At 36.2% G+C, this 16049-nt stretch overlaps 1 protein-coding gene and 2 long non-coding RNA genes across 4 annotated transcripts in view; 1 reads left to right on the forward strand and 2 right to left on the reverse strand.

Annotated features, from left to right (window-relative positions):
• Positions 1-11567, forward strand: part of LOC107666699 (activin receptor type-2A-like) — a 25009-nt gene extending 13442 nt beyond the window's left edge. For both annotated transcript variants that reach the window (XM_016458121.1, XM_016458122.1), the window contains 7 exons: positions 94-237; positions 1159-1302; positions 7327-7472; positions 8245-8359; positions 8463-8601; positions 8693-8823; positions 10190-11567. In XM_016458121.1, coding sequence (XP_016313607.1) covers positions 94-237; positions 1159-1302; positions 7327-7472; positions 8245-8359; positions 8463-8601; positions 8693-8823; positions 10190-10384 — 1014 coding nt within the window. In that variant the 3' untranslated portion in view covers positions 10385-11567. The remainder of the gene's footprint in view (positions 1-93; positions 238-1158; positions 1303-7326; positions 7473-8244; positions 8360-8462; positions 8602-8692; positions 8824-10189) is intronic.
• Positions 2797-4079, reverse strand: LOC107666700 (uncharacterized). The gene is made up of 3 exons (XR_001631711.1): positions 4028-4079; positions 3725-3817; positions 2797-2840 (listed from the first exon to the last, which is right to left on the reverse strand). It is a non-coding gene; the product is annotated as an uncharacterized LOC107666700 (long non-coding RNA).
• Positions 11568-13376: 1809 nt separating the features above from the next.
• Positions 13377-15206, reverse strand: LOC107666680 (uncharacterized). Its single transcript, XR_001631707.1, has 3 exons — positions 15058-15206; positions 13862-13938; positions 13377-13713 (listed from the first exon to the last, which is right to left on the reverse strand). It is a non-coding gene; the product is annotated as an uncharacterized LOC107666680 (long non-coding RNA).
• Positions 15207-16049: the final 843 nt, after the last annotated feature.

Consider the following 16049-nt stretch of genomic DNA (forward strand, 5'->3'; position numbering starts at 1 on the left):
TGTTGATGTGTGTGTGTGTGCGTGTGTCTGTGTGTGTGTGTTGATGTATGTGAGTGAATCATGTGTTCAGTGGGTTGTGTTTGTTGTCTGCAGGACCCGGGTCTGACACCTCCGTCACCGTTGTTGGGTCAGAAGCCGCTGCAGCTGCTGGAGCTGAAGGCTCGCGGACGCTTCGGATTGGTCTGGAAAGCTCAGCTGCTCAACGAACACGTGGCTGTCAAAATCTTCCCTGTGCAGGTATCTGACACGTTTCATCTCATTACTGTTTGTGCATTTTTGCCTCTTCAGCCTCAGCATAAAAGACCAATACATACTGCTGCCATAATGTAACTCAAAACTGAGTGGTACATTTATAATACATTTCATTGTACTGTAATTTAAAATGTTACAAAACTCTACAAGCTCAAAAATGATCGAATGAATCATAATCTACACCTTTGTACAGTTTTTTTTATTCCCTAGAGGTCCAAGTTAGTCAAGGTTTCTTGCATCAAAAAGTCATAATGTAGTTTTTAATGAGCATTTTCATTTTTCATCTCTTTTAGTTCAAAATGCATACAATGAAAAAAATGTACAGTGTAGTTTTAGTCTTTGCTTTTGTAAACTGTTGTTTAAATGTTTATAAAATTCACATTGGTAAAGTGATGCAATGTTCAGCATTCAACAGCGATAAAGTCATTGTAATATTTACATACTGAATTGCAACTTTTGCACCTATTTACATTGCAAACACTCTGGAAATGTAAATCTAGTTGCTTTTATAAAACAACAGCAACAGCAGTGATAAAGCACCCCAATGTTCAACAAATAATTAATAACAATAGTCATAACAAAGCACCTATCCTTCAAGTAATATAGTTCATCAGTCTGTTTACACCTCGGCACATGAATACAGAAATCAACTGATGCGCCTATACTGTATATACAGTGGTGCCAAAATGTACTTGGACACTTAAGTCACACTTAAAAATGCCTGAATTGTAAATAAAACAAAGATTATTGGATGTTTTACAAGAAAATACAACTTAAGTCTTTCTACTTCAAAATGTCATGTTTAAAAAAATATTGATGTGCATCACAATTGTTTGTAAATGGACAAACTTACAAAGACTTTGAATGTTGTTGATTTTGCATGTGTTTGTCTGTGATCTCTCTCAGAATAAACAGTCATGGCAGAGTGAATATGAGATTTATAGCTTGAGCGGAATGAAACATGAAAATATCCTTCACTTCATCGGAGCGGAAAAACGAGGAAATGGAGTCGATATCGAGCTCTGGCTCATCACAGCTTACCATGAGCAGGTATAAACACTCTCACACACACACACACACACACACACACACTCACACACAAACACACACACACACTAAAGCCATAATTTTAAGTCAGAGGCGGCGTCAGGAATTTTTGATCCAAAAAAAAATCATATTTATTATCAAAAAATGTTAAGTTTAGAAAGCTTCATTTTTGTCTGGTTTTTCTATTCTGGTGGGGACGTCGCTATTGTGTCTTACCACCAACCACCATTGGGTGTCACTATTATGAATTATCTATAGATGATCTATTTTTTATACAATTATAAGCCATTAAAAGATAGCATGGTTAAAAATCTGTAAATTCTGGCACGTTTACATGCATGTCGCCTAGTAACAATGGGAACACAAATGCTGGTAATTCAGTCAATATTTAAGATATGTGCTGGACCTGGGACAAAAATGACAAAATATTTCAGTATGTCTTGATTAATATGTCTTAATCATAAATTACTGCATGGGAAATTGGTGAAGTGAACTTTGTGTTGGAGAACCTTTCCCTTTCTTTTCATGTTTAAGCCTTCAGTAGCTAAACATTTTAGATACAGGTCTGAAATAGGTTTTGCTCATTAAAAGCTGCACATATGCTCAAATCATATTGGCCTGGGGTGACCAACAGCAACAGATCTAAAAATCAAATCATAAGGGATTTTGTAAATGTTTTTTATCCAATTCTGACATCTCTAGTTGCACTGCAGTCTATAGCAGTTTTGTTGATACTTTAATTAGAGCCATTCACATTTCAATCATACCCCAACACACCCCACAGTGTTTCCTTCATGACAAATCATGCCACAATGTAGGGCCCTATGATTTCCGCGATGCAGAAAATGCAGATGGAATCACGCAATCCAGTCATAAAAACTGAATTTACTGTATAATGTGGAATCTGAGCGGAGGAAGATGAGATGAGAAGATGAGATGCGGAATTTGCCAACGTTTGGATGGATCAAAAAGTAGGTCAGTACAGTTAAATCAAAATGCGATATGGTCTAGTGTCTGTGAATCTTAAGCCGCAAAAATACTATTTAAATATGAATCCTAAATGTTCTGCTTGTCTGTGTGTGAATGAATAGTGCAGACGCGTGGTTTGGTTTACTACACACATACTGAAGCGCAGCTGACGCTAACAGCATTTCTGCCTCTGCTGCCTCAATATATGAGCACATGAACACATAAACATAATCTCTAGAACTGCTCTGAGAGTCACTTCATGAGCATTTAAAAAAAACAAAAAAAACAAAACTGCATTTTGAAAAAAAAAAAGAAGGAATTTGGGGAAAAAATACACTGTCTACCCAAAGATTCACAGCCCTAAAAAATATAGTATAGCATGTATAGGATATAAAAAGAATAAAAGCAAGTGAAAGGCATGCAAATCATAAAAGCACTGCACAGAATGCACTCTTCACAAGTACAACAATATCAGACGTTTTCTTAATCCTTTTTAGTTTAAATCTTATTACCTTTGGCTGCTTGTTGATTTTTGTGTCGTCCAACTCCAGCAGTGGACTTCTTTGATTTGTCTGGACACATAAAAGATTATTCAATAACAACTCCTAAATATCAGCAAGCACACTCAATTTTTTTCTTCTAGTAATATTTAGCCTTTTCTAGCTTTCCCATCGTTCCCTTTCAGACTGGTGTGAATTAAATTAGATTAGTAATAGTGAGAATGTTTAATATAATGTTTAATTGTTTTCCAATAATGTCAGCAGTAACAGTTTAAATAATCATTTATTGTCCTGTACACTTTCAGAATATGTTGCCCATAATGCTCTGCTAGACTGAGAGCATGCTGGAAGGATGAGAATAGTGAACGACTCAATGCATGTGTGCACTGCACAAGTGAATTCCTTCTTGTATAACACTGCACAAAACTACAGTAAACAGCTCTTTTGTTTTTAATTCAAGTGGTCACTGGTCATTATTGCCTGCTAAGCAAAGAAGACACGACACAGACTACACACCTGCTGAAGGTGAAGGTGAAGGTGAAGAACTAAATATAAGCAAGCACACTCAATTTTTTTCTTCTAGTAATATTTAGCCTTTTCTAGCTTTCCCATCGTTCCTTTTCAGACTGTTGTGAATTAAATTAGATTAGTAATAGTGAGAATGTTTAATATAATGTTTAATTGTTTTCCAATAATGTCAGCAGTAACAGTTTAAATAATCATTTATTGTCCTGTACACTTTCAGAATATGTTGCCCATAATGCTCTGCTAGACTGAGAGCATGCTGGAAGGATGAGAATAGTGAACGACTCAATGCATGTGTGCACTGCACAAGTGAATTCCTTCTTGTATAACACTGCACAAAACTACAGTAAACAGCTCTTTTGTTTTTAATTCAAGTGGTCACTGGTCATTATTGCCTGCTAAGCAAAGAAGACACGACACAGACTACACACCTGCTGAATCTGAAGGTGAAGGTGAAGCATCATCTTCACTCATTTCTTTCTCGTTCTCAGAGTCTGATCCATCACTGTCCATCAGTACTCTCTCTGGAAAACACAGCAATCACACAAACTAAATAACTAGGTAGCAAACTCAAGATTTTTTAAACAGCTACATTCAACAGATGTCTATAACCAACAGTGGAGTTCCTGCTGATCATAACATGGCATTTGAGATTTTTCAATCATCTGCCGAAAAAACTATGGAGGAAAATGTGTAAATGAGTTTACTTAGTTATTTACTCATGGCTGCTTCACCTTGTGGATCAATCTGGATCTCATCGAGGTTCTTTCCTTTGAATTCAGATAGAAAAATACACTCAAATTCGCATTTTTAACTGCAATTCATTTTATCATGGAAAGCTGTTTTAGCTGTACTTAAAACTGGACTGTCTGACATATTCAGTTCATACAATGTTAACCAAAAAATTATCTGCTTTCTCCTTGTATACTGCAAAAAATGCTTTTCTAGCTTAGATCTTTTGTATTGTTTCCAGCCAAAATATCTAAAAATTCTTAAATCAAGAAGGATTTTCTAGACAAGTACAAATTATTGTCTTGTTTTCAGAAAAAAAAAGTCGAATTCAAGTGAGTTTTTGCTTGAAACAAGATTATTTTTCTTACCCCATTGGCAGATTATTTTGCTTGTTTCAAGCAAAAACTCACTTGAATTCGACTTGTTTTTTCTGAAAACAAGACAATAATTTTTACTTGTCTAGAAAATCCTTCTTGATTTAAGAATTTTTAGATATTTTGTCTGGAAACAAGACAAAAGATCTAAGCTAGAAAAGCATTTTTTGCAGTGTACAACACAGATCTCATCAACATTCTTGAAAACAGACGGTTACCAGAACTCCCCAACATTTTTTTTTAATCCGAACAAGTAAGAGAGTAGAAATCAGCAGGCAGCCTATTAAAGCTTTATTTTGGGCGTCCCGTGGCTCACCGTCTAGTGTGCCTACTATGTCTGAATCTAACACAGGCCCTCTACTGTAAGCTAACACGGTAACAATTTGTGGGCCAACCGATGACTAGAGAGACCTGCTAACTGAAAACGACAAGTTTGATGTTATGATAACTCAAAAATAACTCAAATAACACAAAATTGACTTTTTAACAAACATAAGACTGACCTAGCAAATGAAGCCATACAAAAGATTTAATACAACTAACCTTTGTTTTCCTGCTCTGATATAAAAGTAAAGGCTTCTCCCGTTCATCATTTAAAGTTTTTGTGTACGCCTTCATGTATCGTTCTTCACAAGCATTGTGATGTGCTCTAAGATTCTGGAGGCGACTCAAGTGATGGCTCTGAACCTACAAGACAACAAAACTAACTTTTAACGTTTTTTTGGAAGCTTTTCTTTTGCCATTTATGCTACCTTCAGAACTGAACCTTTAAATAAGGACTTATTGTTGACAGCAGACACAGAGGTGAGCCACAGGAGATTCCCATTATTCCACTAAACAACTCGTTAAGAGTCCAATCAGAAATGTCAACTGTGTTTGTCTGGCAGGGTTCAGGTGGTTGCCTGACACACACAGACTGGCTTTTGTAATGGCTTGGGAGAAATCCAGACCTGTGAATCACTAGTGGCTGCCTACCTTTGTCTTCTGTTCAGGACCATCCGTCACATCATCCACTGTAATAGAATTCACAGAAGACAAAAATGTTGTTTAGGTTTGCAATGAACAATGCCAACTTGAGGCTGTTCAAACTTTAGTAAAATATGTTTCCATTTTGTTTCCTCCTACTAGTCTCAGTATGGAATAACAAAACCAAACGACTAACTAATAGACTTTACACATTCTTACAGTTAAGTAATAATATCTGTGTCCAGTTACTGTTAAAAGTACTGCATTTTTTCGGTATTTTTTTACAATAACATCATGTTATTATATAATATGATATATAATAATCATATGTCTAGTCCTTTTATACTGTTTAATGCTACCATACCAAATATTCTGTCATTTGAAAGCATTTCAAATATAAAAAAAAAGCACACATATTGAATTGTTTTTTTAAATATAAATTTTCACTAAAAGCAGCAGATATAATTAACTACTTGCCTTACTTTCTACAGATGATCTGTTTTCTTTTTTAATAAACCCGTAAAGAAAATACTGCAAACATCCCTTAACCACTTTGTGATAATGTAGTGGGGCCTTGAGACTTCCACTTAAACTGACCAGTAATTCATTACTAAATGATTTACCGCTAAACAAAAGATGTCAGATTGAAAGCGTATGTCATGCACATCCACAAACTTGGCACAGAGGAGTAGAGGTCTACAAGGAGGACCCGGGACCTGACCCGGGATCCGTACGGGTTCGGGGCTATATTTGAAATGGTCAGCCGGGTCCGGGTCCGGGTCGGGTCCCAATCTATTACTTCGGGTCCCGAGTCTGTTTAACATTGTGTGTAATACCCGAGTCGATCGGACTCGGAGAACACCCGGCCGTTATCAGAGTCAGTCAGCGCTGTGCGTGTGTTGTTTTGTAACTTTCAACTTGTAAAATTAGGATGAGAAAAGTGTGAGTCAGTAATTTGAAATAAGGTGAAAAAAGAAAAAAAAAACACGAGCGACGTGATCAGAAGCAGGGTGGGCGGAGTTAATGCACACGCACGGTGATAATGGATACCTTCATGAGTGATGTGAGTTATCATTGATTATTTTTGTAATAATATTATGAATGAACCATCTTGTTGCTATATCTAAAATGTTTGCTCAGACTCGGCTCAAGAGAGCACAGAGATGATAGCAAATAAGTAAAGCTAACGTCAGCATGGCACTGGACGAGCAATCGTTCTAGGGGTCGGTTCAGTGTAGCCCATTTACGGGTCTCTTCGGGTTCAGGTGCGAATTTTTGGACCCGTGTAGACCTCTACAGAGGAGGGCTGTTGCAGGGGAGTATGGAGGGCTATGCTGGGTATTTCTTTTATTCCAAGGTTGTGCTCTTATAAACCTGGGTTACTCTGGCTCATAGAGCTACTTTTAATTCATTGTGAAATAAGAGATATTTTCATAACAATTTGACAGAAAATGGCATTTTCTAGTCTAGAAAACTGCATTACAGAAGTAGAAAAAACTTGTTCTGTATTGATTGAACTTGCCTCTTGCATATTTTAAACATAGTCGTGTTTTTTGTGGGAAAGTGATGAATCCCGAACATCAACTAAACACTGGTTAAGATATTCATTTCAACATTTTGGTGAAAATATGTCCTTCAGAAATAGCATTAAGACAACAACATTTTAAAGTAAATGAAGTAAATAGCCGCGCTGGGGACGCTGATCTCCGCTTCTGTGTGACTCATCACGACTGACTACTACTCAGAATAATGCGCTGGACTTATTCTATTACCCGACTTTCCTTTCTGTTTTTGTGCGATTTCTGTTTTCTTTGCAAATCGGTGAATCAGCATATTTGCTCTGCGTATGCAAATCTTTTTGACGTCATTCTACCTTCATAAACAGTATTATGGTACATTATTGTCACATGACCTCACTGTGTCACATGTTTGATATCATCTGCATGTGTGTTTGTTCTCAGGGCTCGCTGACAGATTTCCTGAAGGCGAATGTGGTGTCGTGGAATGAGTTGTGTCTGATATCGCAGACGTTTGTGCGCGGTTTGGCGTATTTACACGAGGACATTCCCAACCTGAAGGACGGACACAAGCCTGCCGTTGCACACCGGTACTAAACACTTTCAATCTGTTAGATGCCATTGAAAATAAAATCTGATGCTCGTACAACACAGGTACAAAATGTCTTTTAGATGCAAAGGACCCCCAAATTTCCTTGTGTGAGGGACCCCCATCCTAAAATTAACAGTCATCTATATAGTTTCTTGTAAAAAGACCCAGTTTATACTTAAAAACAATGTATAATAAAAATTGCATAATAAAATGTGTACAGTTTCTTTGGAAAATATTTAGTTTCAGTTTTTTTCTACTCGTTACAGTAATTTACTGTTAGATTGTTTTGGGGTATATATACTTCTTTGTTTATTTATTGATGTATTTTTCTAGCATATTGATTTTTATACTTTTTTTGAATGTTGAATGTTTTTTATTTATTTATATACTTATTTTTTATTTTAATCTAAAATATATTTATTTAATAATTAATAATTTGATTCATTCATTTATTATTTTTATTATTATTAATTTATTTTTGTAGTGAGGGCCCCTCATCCTAAAATTTAATTTAGTTTCTTGTATAAAGATTCAATTTATATGGTTTGGAAAATATTTAGTTTCAGTTAAGTTACATTTTTATTATTATTATCATCATAAATGTTTTTTTCTCTACTCATTATAGTAATGTACTTTTAGGTGTATTATTTTTTATATATATTCTTTATTTTTACACCATTTTTCTCTAAACTTTTTCACAAACCCAGTCCCTACTTTGAAACCTACTTTGTAACTTAACCTCTCTCTCTTTCTCTCTCTCTCTCTCTCAGAGATATCAAGAGTAAGAATGTGTTAGTGAAGCGTGATTTAACAGCATGTATTGCTGACTTTGGCCTGGCACTGAAGTTTGAAGCAGGGAAATCTACAGGCGACACACACGGACAGGTATGATTTTTGCATGTGCTCAAAACTTCACTGACCAGTGCTTAACTGTGACCGATTTCAAGTGCTAATTATTCATTGCTGAGGTTTTATTGGTTGTGTGAAGGTGGGAACGCGGCGTTACATGGCTCCGGAGGTGCTGGAGGGAGCGATCAGTTTCCAGCGTGACGCGTTTCTGAGGATCGACATGTACGCCGCGGGTCTGGTGCTGTGGGAACTGGCCTCTCGCTGCACAGCGGCCGACGGTAACAAACACCCATTCACTCGCACTCAGGTGAAGTCATGGGATAAACCGGGACTGATCCGTGTGTGTGTGTGTGTGTGTGTGTGTCTCAGGGCCCGTGGATGAGTTCTGTCTGCCGTTTGAGGAGGAGGCAGGTCTTCATCCGTCTCTGGAGGACATGCAGGACGTCGTTGTGCATAAGAAGCTACGGCCGATATTCAGAGAGCACTGGCTAAAACATACGGTACTACACACACACACGCACACACACACACACTCGCACACACTCACACACACACACGCACACACACACACACACAATCCACATTATATTTTCTATATTTTCACAAACATTCTGCATTTTAACATTTTTAAATGAACATGAACTCATTTAACCCTATATACTCTTCAATTCATGTTCATCATCAGTGATGTTTATTGAAAAGAAAATTAAAGTCTTAATCTTTCATCATGATGTAAAAAGTTCTGACACATCTGAAATAACTTTCATATAGAGACACTTTTTATTATCTAATCGATGCTTTGTGTCAGGTAATACAGATTAATACAAATATTACCTGTCTGACCATAGTGACTATAAAACCTAAAGTTTTTCAAATGTATTTGTCAGTAAATTTCTGAATAAATATAAAAGTAACACATCAGTGTTAGTAATATTTTGTTTATAAATAGTAGTCTTTTATTTCTATTTAGCTTTTATTTTTATTAGTTTTAGTAATTTTAGTACTTTTTACATACAAATTCTTTACTGAAAATGTTACCTAAATTAAAAAGTTTTTAACCTAATATTTCTATTTGATTTCAGCTTTATTTTAAATAACAGTTTTCAACAGTAACAACGACACGTTCGTAAAAAGTAGTGCTTGTTAGAAAAAGTCATGGATTTTGAGAAATATAAAGCCAAGGTTATCTTGAATAAATGTGACCCTGGAGCACAAAAGCAGTCTTAATTCGCTGGGGTATATTTGTAGCAATAGCCAACAATACATCGTATGGGTCGAAATTATTGATTTTTCTTTTATGTCAAAAATCATTAGGATATTAAGTAAAGATCATGTTCCATGAAGATATTTTGTAAATTTCCTACCGTAAATATAGCAAAACTTCATTTTTGATTAGTAATATGCATTGCTAAGAACTTCATTTGGACAACTTTAAAGATGATTTTCTCAATATTTAGATTTTTTTGCACCCTCAGATTCCAGATTTTCAAATAGTTGTATCTCAGTCAAATATTGTCCTATCCTAACAAACCATACATCAATGGAAAGCTTATTTATTCAGCTTTCAGATGATGCATAAATCTCCATTTCAAAAAATTTACACTTAAGACTGGTTTTGTGGTCCAGGGTCACATATAAGAATACATCCAAATTTCAGATTCCATATTTCCAGATGACTAATTTTTAAGCAAATTAGTGATTTGGTCATGTGACCCTTTGTACTGTTGATCAGATTTTCTTACTTAAAGCTCAAGATGCTTGAAGATGCATGATGTTCAAGTTTTGTTGATGTAGCTTCAGAAAAAGAGGCACACACCACATGGCCAGCTCTCAAACTTTTTTTTTTTTTAATCTGTATATCTGTAGGGTCTGGCGATGCTCTTTGAGACCATAGAGGAGTGCTGGGACCACGAGGCCGAGGCGCGTCTGTCTGCGGGATGCGTGGAGGAGCGCATCATCTCAATGCAGCGCAACACCAACCTCATCGCCCCCGACGACATGCTCTCCGTCGTCACCATGGTTACCAACCTGGACTTCCCCCCTAAAGAATCCAGCCTATGATGCCGTTCTCTCAGCCAATCAGAACGCAGCGTGTGCGAGAGAACACCGGACTACGAATGACTCGAGCAAAACGAGCGGGGGAATAATTCAACGACTCGCACTTACACACGGAGGAACTCAAGAGATCAAACACACACGGACGTCTCGGTTCGCACCAAAACCTCTTTTATGCATTAAGGAAAGACTTTTGTGTTTTATATGAACAGCAGCTCGTACGATTTTAGTATAAAAAGGGCGAAACTCTGGACTGCGTTTGCTGTTCGTTTCTGCGAATCATAACAGTCATGCCAATACGAGACACTTCTGAATGTCTGCCGAATCACACACGGATCTATGAGAAATTATGCTGAAATAACCATAAACCTCCCTAAACAGGTATACCTCATTTTGATTTCTCTTGCTTTTTTCTGAACAGCTGCTACGGAGGCGAGACGAGTAGCTGTAACACACGCTAGCGTTTCTGCCGTTCGCATTTCTGCTTCATTTCATCGCAGCCTTTCTAAAGGGGTCGTTTCATGAGGAATCAACGCTCGCTTCACTAAATCACAGAAACCAGGGTCCAATATTAGCGTCTGCCAATGCTGGATCAATTCGGACAGTTTACCACTCATGCAACTGTATTCTTGCAACACAATTTTCCAAACTAGTGACACATTATATGCAAAATGAGCCTCCATATTCATCAAACTGCACCTGAGACATTGGGTTTTTGTTCATATTTATCTTTTGGTGGCTTTATATGAGGAATAATCCAGCAAGTCATTTTGACCCTACACTGCAAAAACGACTCGTTCTCTACATCAACTTTCTGATGTGAACTAGATTAACGTCAGTGCATTAACATGTTAACAGAGATTTAGTGTTGAGAAACTTGGGCCACCGAGTCTCGATGTCAAACTATAGAAGCTTGAAAATTTTTAAAAAGGTAATTGCAACTTTTTATCTCACAATATGGATTTATTTTTATGTATTAGAATTCAGACTTTTTAATTTGCAATTCAGAGAAGAAAGTCAGACGTGATATAAACTGAGAATTCTGAGGTTTTCTTGCAATTCCGAGTTAAACCTTGCATTTCTGAGTTTATAGCTCACAATTTTTGCTTTTTTCTCACAATTCTGTTTTTTGTTTCAGCCATAAATTCCAGAATAATTTGCAATTACAAGTTTATATCTCGCAGTTCTGAAAAAAGCCTGATATTGTGAGAGATAAACTCAGATTTGAAAGGGGGAAAAAAAATGAATTATGAGTTTATATCTCACAATTCTGACCTTTTTTCATTAGAATTACAAGTTTCTTTAGTCTTGTGAGAAAAAAAGTCAGACTTGAGAGATATAAAATCAGTCACAATCAGCTTTATTTTTATCCTGTGTCTGACACAAGCTTCCAAATCAAACAGTCTGAACACCAGCAGAAATAATAAAAGCAGAGAGTGTGAAAGCTTGTGCTGTTAGAAACAAAATCTCTGATCATTTCAGTCTGATCTGAACCATTTACGATTGATTTATGAGTCACAATCTGATGCATCTTTACAAACAGGCTGTTGTTGAAGGATGGAGCAGTTAAAAACTAGATTGAACTGACAGCAAACACTCATTTTGCATGAAAGACGTTGTTCGCAGGAGCAAAAATCCCTCATCTAACATTAGGAGTTGATCTCGTGGGATAAATAAACGCTGAAAAAGCCCTTTTAATGACAGTGTTTTCACACAACGGCATCTTTCAGGGCTTAACGCCACATTCTCCTTCATCTCTGTCTCTTCATCTCTTTCTGAAGCACTACAGCAGTATTCAGGGACGCAGGTTTCTACTCTTACAGCAATTATGCAACCAACATGCAGCAGCGATTGCACCAGTAGCATACCGAGTCTAAACCGCTTCTATTTATTTCATTAATAATGTGACAAACTCTCAGTACTGTGAAAACAAATGCCGGTTATTATTGCCCTGAATGTGTTAGCAGACAAACCAAGTGTTGGGTGAGAAATAAGTTTGTAAAAGACATTTCAGCTCAATCTGTAATTCCCCCGAACACACACATGTACAGCAAACGAATAATGTAAATATGATCGTTGGTTTTAAATTATTAGACTAGCATGATGTTGCTCTGTTCTTTTTGGTGTCACTAATCGAAAACAGTTGTTTATAAAGAAATTATACCAGAAGATTGTACTGCTGGGTATTTTATACAACTTTTTATTGCCTTAATGTCTGCAGGCCCAAACTCACTGATTATGCATGTGATTCTCTTTTTAATACGAAATATATTAAGACATTTTCTTTATACTCTTTTTTTTTTTCTTTTTTTTTGTTAATGAATGCTGATGAGCTGATGAACTTATTTACAACAACTTTAAATCAACATGAAATAATTTTTGACTATTATTTACTTTAATACATATTCTCGGGCCTGTGTTTATTCCACACATCAAATTGTCATCAAAAATTGTGTATGCCATTTCCTAAAAAACATTAAAAAAAATGTATATATATATATAGTTATAGTTAAACTAGTTTAATGCCTTCTCAGTTACTTAAATATTCAAAAATATATTCAAATATACAATTTATGTAACTCAAAAGGCATTAAAATAACCTAAAAATGCAAGATTGATGGATGAAAATGTTTACTCATTGCTCAATATAAACCAACTTGTGATACAGATTTCATCGTGACTAAAATGGTGGAAAGGTCTGATAAAAATAATTACTCAAAACGTAATATTAATGACAAAAAAATACAAGGTCATTAAATTATATGTATAATAAAAGTATTTGAAAATTATTGTTTAAAATAGTTTTTGAAGTTCACATTGTATGGAAGCAAATTTCTGCCACGGGATAAAAAAAAAAGAATTGTGACATCTCACAATTCTACCTTTTTTTTTTTTTTTAGAATTGCGAGATATAAACTCAGAATTTTGAGAAAAAATGTCAGAATTGTGAGACAAAAAAAGTTGCAGTTACCTTTTTAATTCTTTTATCCCGTGGCTGAAACAGGCTTCCATAATATTGTCAAGTCAACTACCCAAAATTGACTTTACAAATTGGAAATTCTGGTAACATTTTTATTGCAAAAAAAGAAAAAAACTATATACAATTTAAATGTACAAACTGTACATATTTCAGCATGTGCAGGCCGCAGTGTTCAGCCGAAGGCCGAGAGGGCCCACTGTTTGACGTCTGTGGGGCATTGTGGGTACCTCTGCAGCGCCTCCATCACCTGACCGTGTTCCAGCATCAGCCGCATCAGCTGATACTCACGCTGAACTTTACACACACCAGAGTCCACCGGACGCACCAGCTCCAGCTGTAGCAAATGCTCAAACGCCTGAACACACACACCACACACACACACACAAACACACACAGAGAGAGAGAGTGTAAGAATCCACACACAAACACACACACACAGAGAGTGTATGAATCCACACACACTCTTAGAGCAGACAGGAGCAGATAGTGTAAACGGGACACACTTGTACTGTGAGTCCAGACCCACGGGCCGATCCGGCAGCTTCTGATGACACAGTCTCTCCCGCAGGAGCTTCTGAGCCTGAACACATCAACAACACACATCTGTACAGGAGAAGCAGAATAACGAGGACAATGTGAAATCATAAAACATCAGACAGACGCGCTGGGCTTCAGTGAGAGCCGCTGACCTCGGTTTGCTCATCTTCACCTGCAGGCTGCAGTGCACACACATTAAAACATCTCCATCATAATGTGCACATGTTTACAAACGTTTGACTGGCCGTGCATTATAAACACATGCAAATACACCAGTCTATGACACAAAACTGTCAGACAAATATAGTGCTGTCAAACGATTAATCACGTTCAATCGCATCCAAAATAAAAGTTTGTTTACATAATATATGTGTGTGTTCTGTGTATACTTATGTATATATAAATGCACACACATACAGTATATATTTTGAAAATATTTACGTGTTTACATGCATACATTTATATTCATATAATTAATAATATATTTAATATATAAACAACATTTTTCTTAAATATATACATGCATATATACATAATAAATATATACAGTACACACATATATATTATTTAAACAAAAACTTTTATTTTGGATGCGATTAGTCGCGATTAATCGTTTGACAGCACTAGACAAATACAGAAATACAGCAAACATTATCATAGATAAATATATATGTACAGACCACATAAACAGATCTGATACATAACTGACAAGTCACTATGCTGTGTTTTCACTATTTTAATACGCCTTCATTAATTTATTTTAAATAGTACTGCAGTATGACAAGTTAATTTTGGAAATATTTAATGTAATTTCTAAATTAATATGAGCTCGTTGCACTGCATATCTCGGGATGACATTTGCACAATTTTTATTGTCTTATTATTATGGTATTTACTTTGTTTTATTTCATGTTGTGTTTGTATTTAACTCTCTATTGTAGCACACTGGCTCTTTAGAGAAGCGTTATTTTACTCTTCTTTATACAGATGTAACGTTATATTATGGATGCACTGATAGCATGACTTGGATTGAATCACAAAATAATTTATTTAAAACAGTTTTTGAGTGAGTTCAGAACACTGCTACAACTCTTCGCATACTTAGTAAGTAAATAACCTGTTAAATTAAGTTAACTGCTATATTAAGCGTATATAAACTCACCAGTGTTGATCCTGTGATTTCGCGCCACAAGCCCGCGTATTTCCGGGTAGCAACATTTCGTATTTCCGGTGTAAAAATGGCCGCTGATAGCAGATGGCGCTCTGCGGCCCACGAAACCGAAGTATGTACAGCCTCAAGGAATTCGCCATAAAATATGAAGCACGTTAAACATATGAATATACGGTGGCCGAGAAGTGCAGAGCAAATCACAATTCTGAAAACAAAATAACAAATTACAAACGCAAATGCAAGTCTAAAAAACAAAATAACAAATCAGAAAGCACAACAACAATTCAGAAAACATTATAACAAGTCAGAAAACACAATGACAAATTCGAAAACAAAATAACAAGTCAGAAAACACAACGACAAAGCCGAAACCAAATTAACAAATCAGAAAACACAACGACAAATCAGACAAATCAGACAAAGGTAGGTATAGTTTGAGACGGCGCCATTGGTTTGGGATTACTCACCGCTGACTGGACGAGACATCTGTCAATCAACGTATACAGGAAGAACCAGCTGAAGAACAGCAGAGTCGTGGTAGAAAGTTCAGAGATGGTATTAAAGTAGCTCAGTTTAAATGTATTGTATGAATTGCCCTTACTATGGAATTAAAACTACGGAGTATATGTTTACATTTAGTTAAAAGTGGCTGTAAATCGTCAGTTCCAGTGGCGCAGATGGATAAGTGTGCCCTTGGCTTTTTGACGCAATCGACCCGGGTTCGATCCCGCCTTTTGCCGAACTTTTTTTTCTCACTCCCTTTTCAAATCTCGTATCACATCGTAAAGGCATTTATTTTCAATAAAAATTAAGGAAATAATCAAAAAGTTGAAAATAAAGTATCAGGTAGGGTTAGGGTAGGTGTAGGGAGGGCTTTATTGTACCAATAAGGTGGCATCCATTTAATAATTAAAATTAAAATTATAATTTACACTCAATACGTTATTATTGCATACTGTTTTATAATGTACTACAATACTGAA

The sequence above is a fragment of the Sinocyclocheilus anshuiensis genome, unplaced genomic scaffold, assembly GCF_001515605.1.
Source record: "Sinocyclocheilus anshuiensis isolate Anshui unplaced genomic scaffold, SAMN03320099.WGS_v1.1 scaffold91, whole genome shotgun sequence".
In the NCBI taxonomy this organism is placed as follows: Eukaryota; Metazoa; Chordata; class Actinopteri; order Cypriniformes; family Cyprinidae; genus Sinocyclocheilus; species Sinocyclocheilus anshuiensis.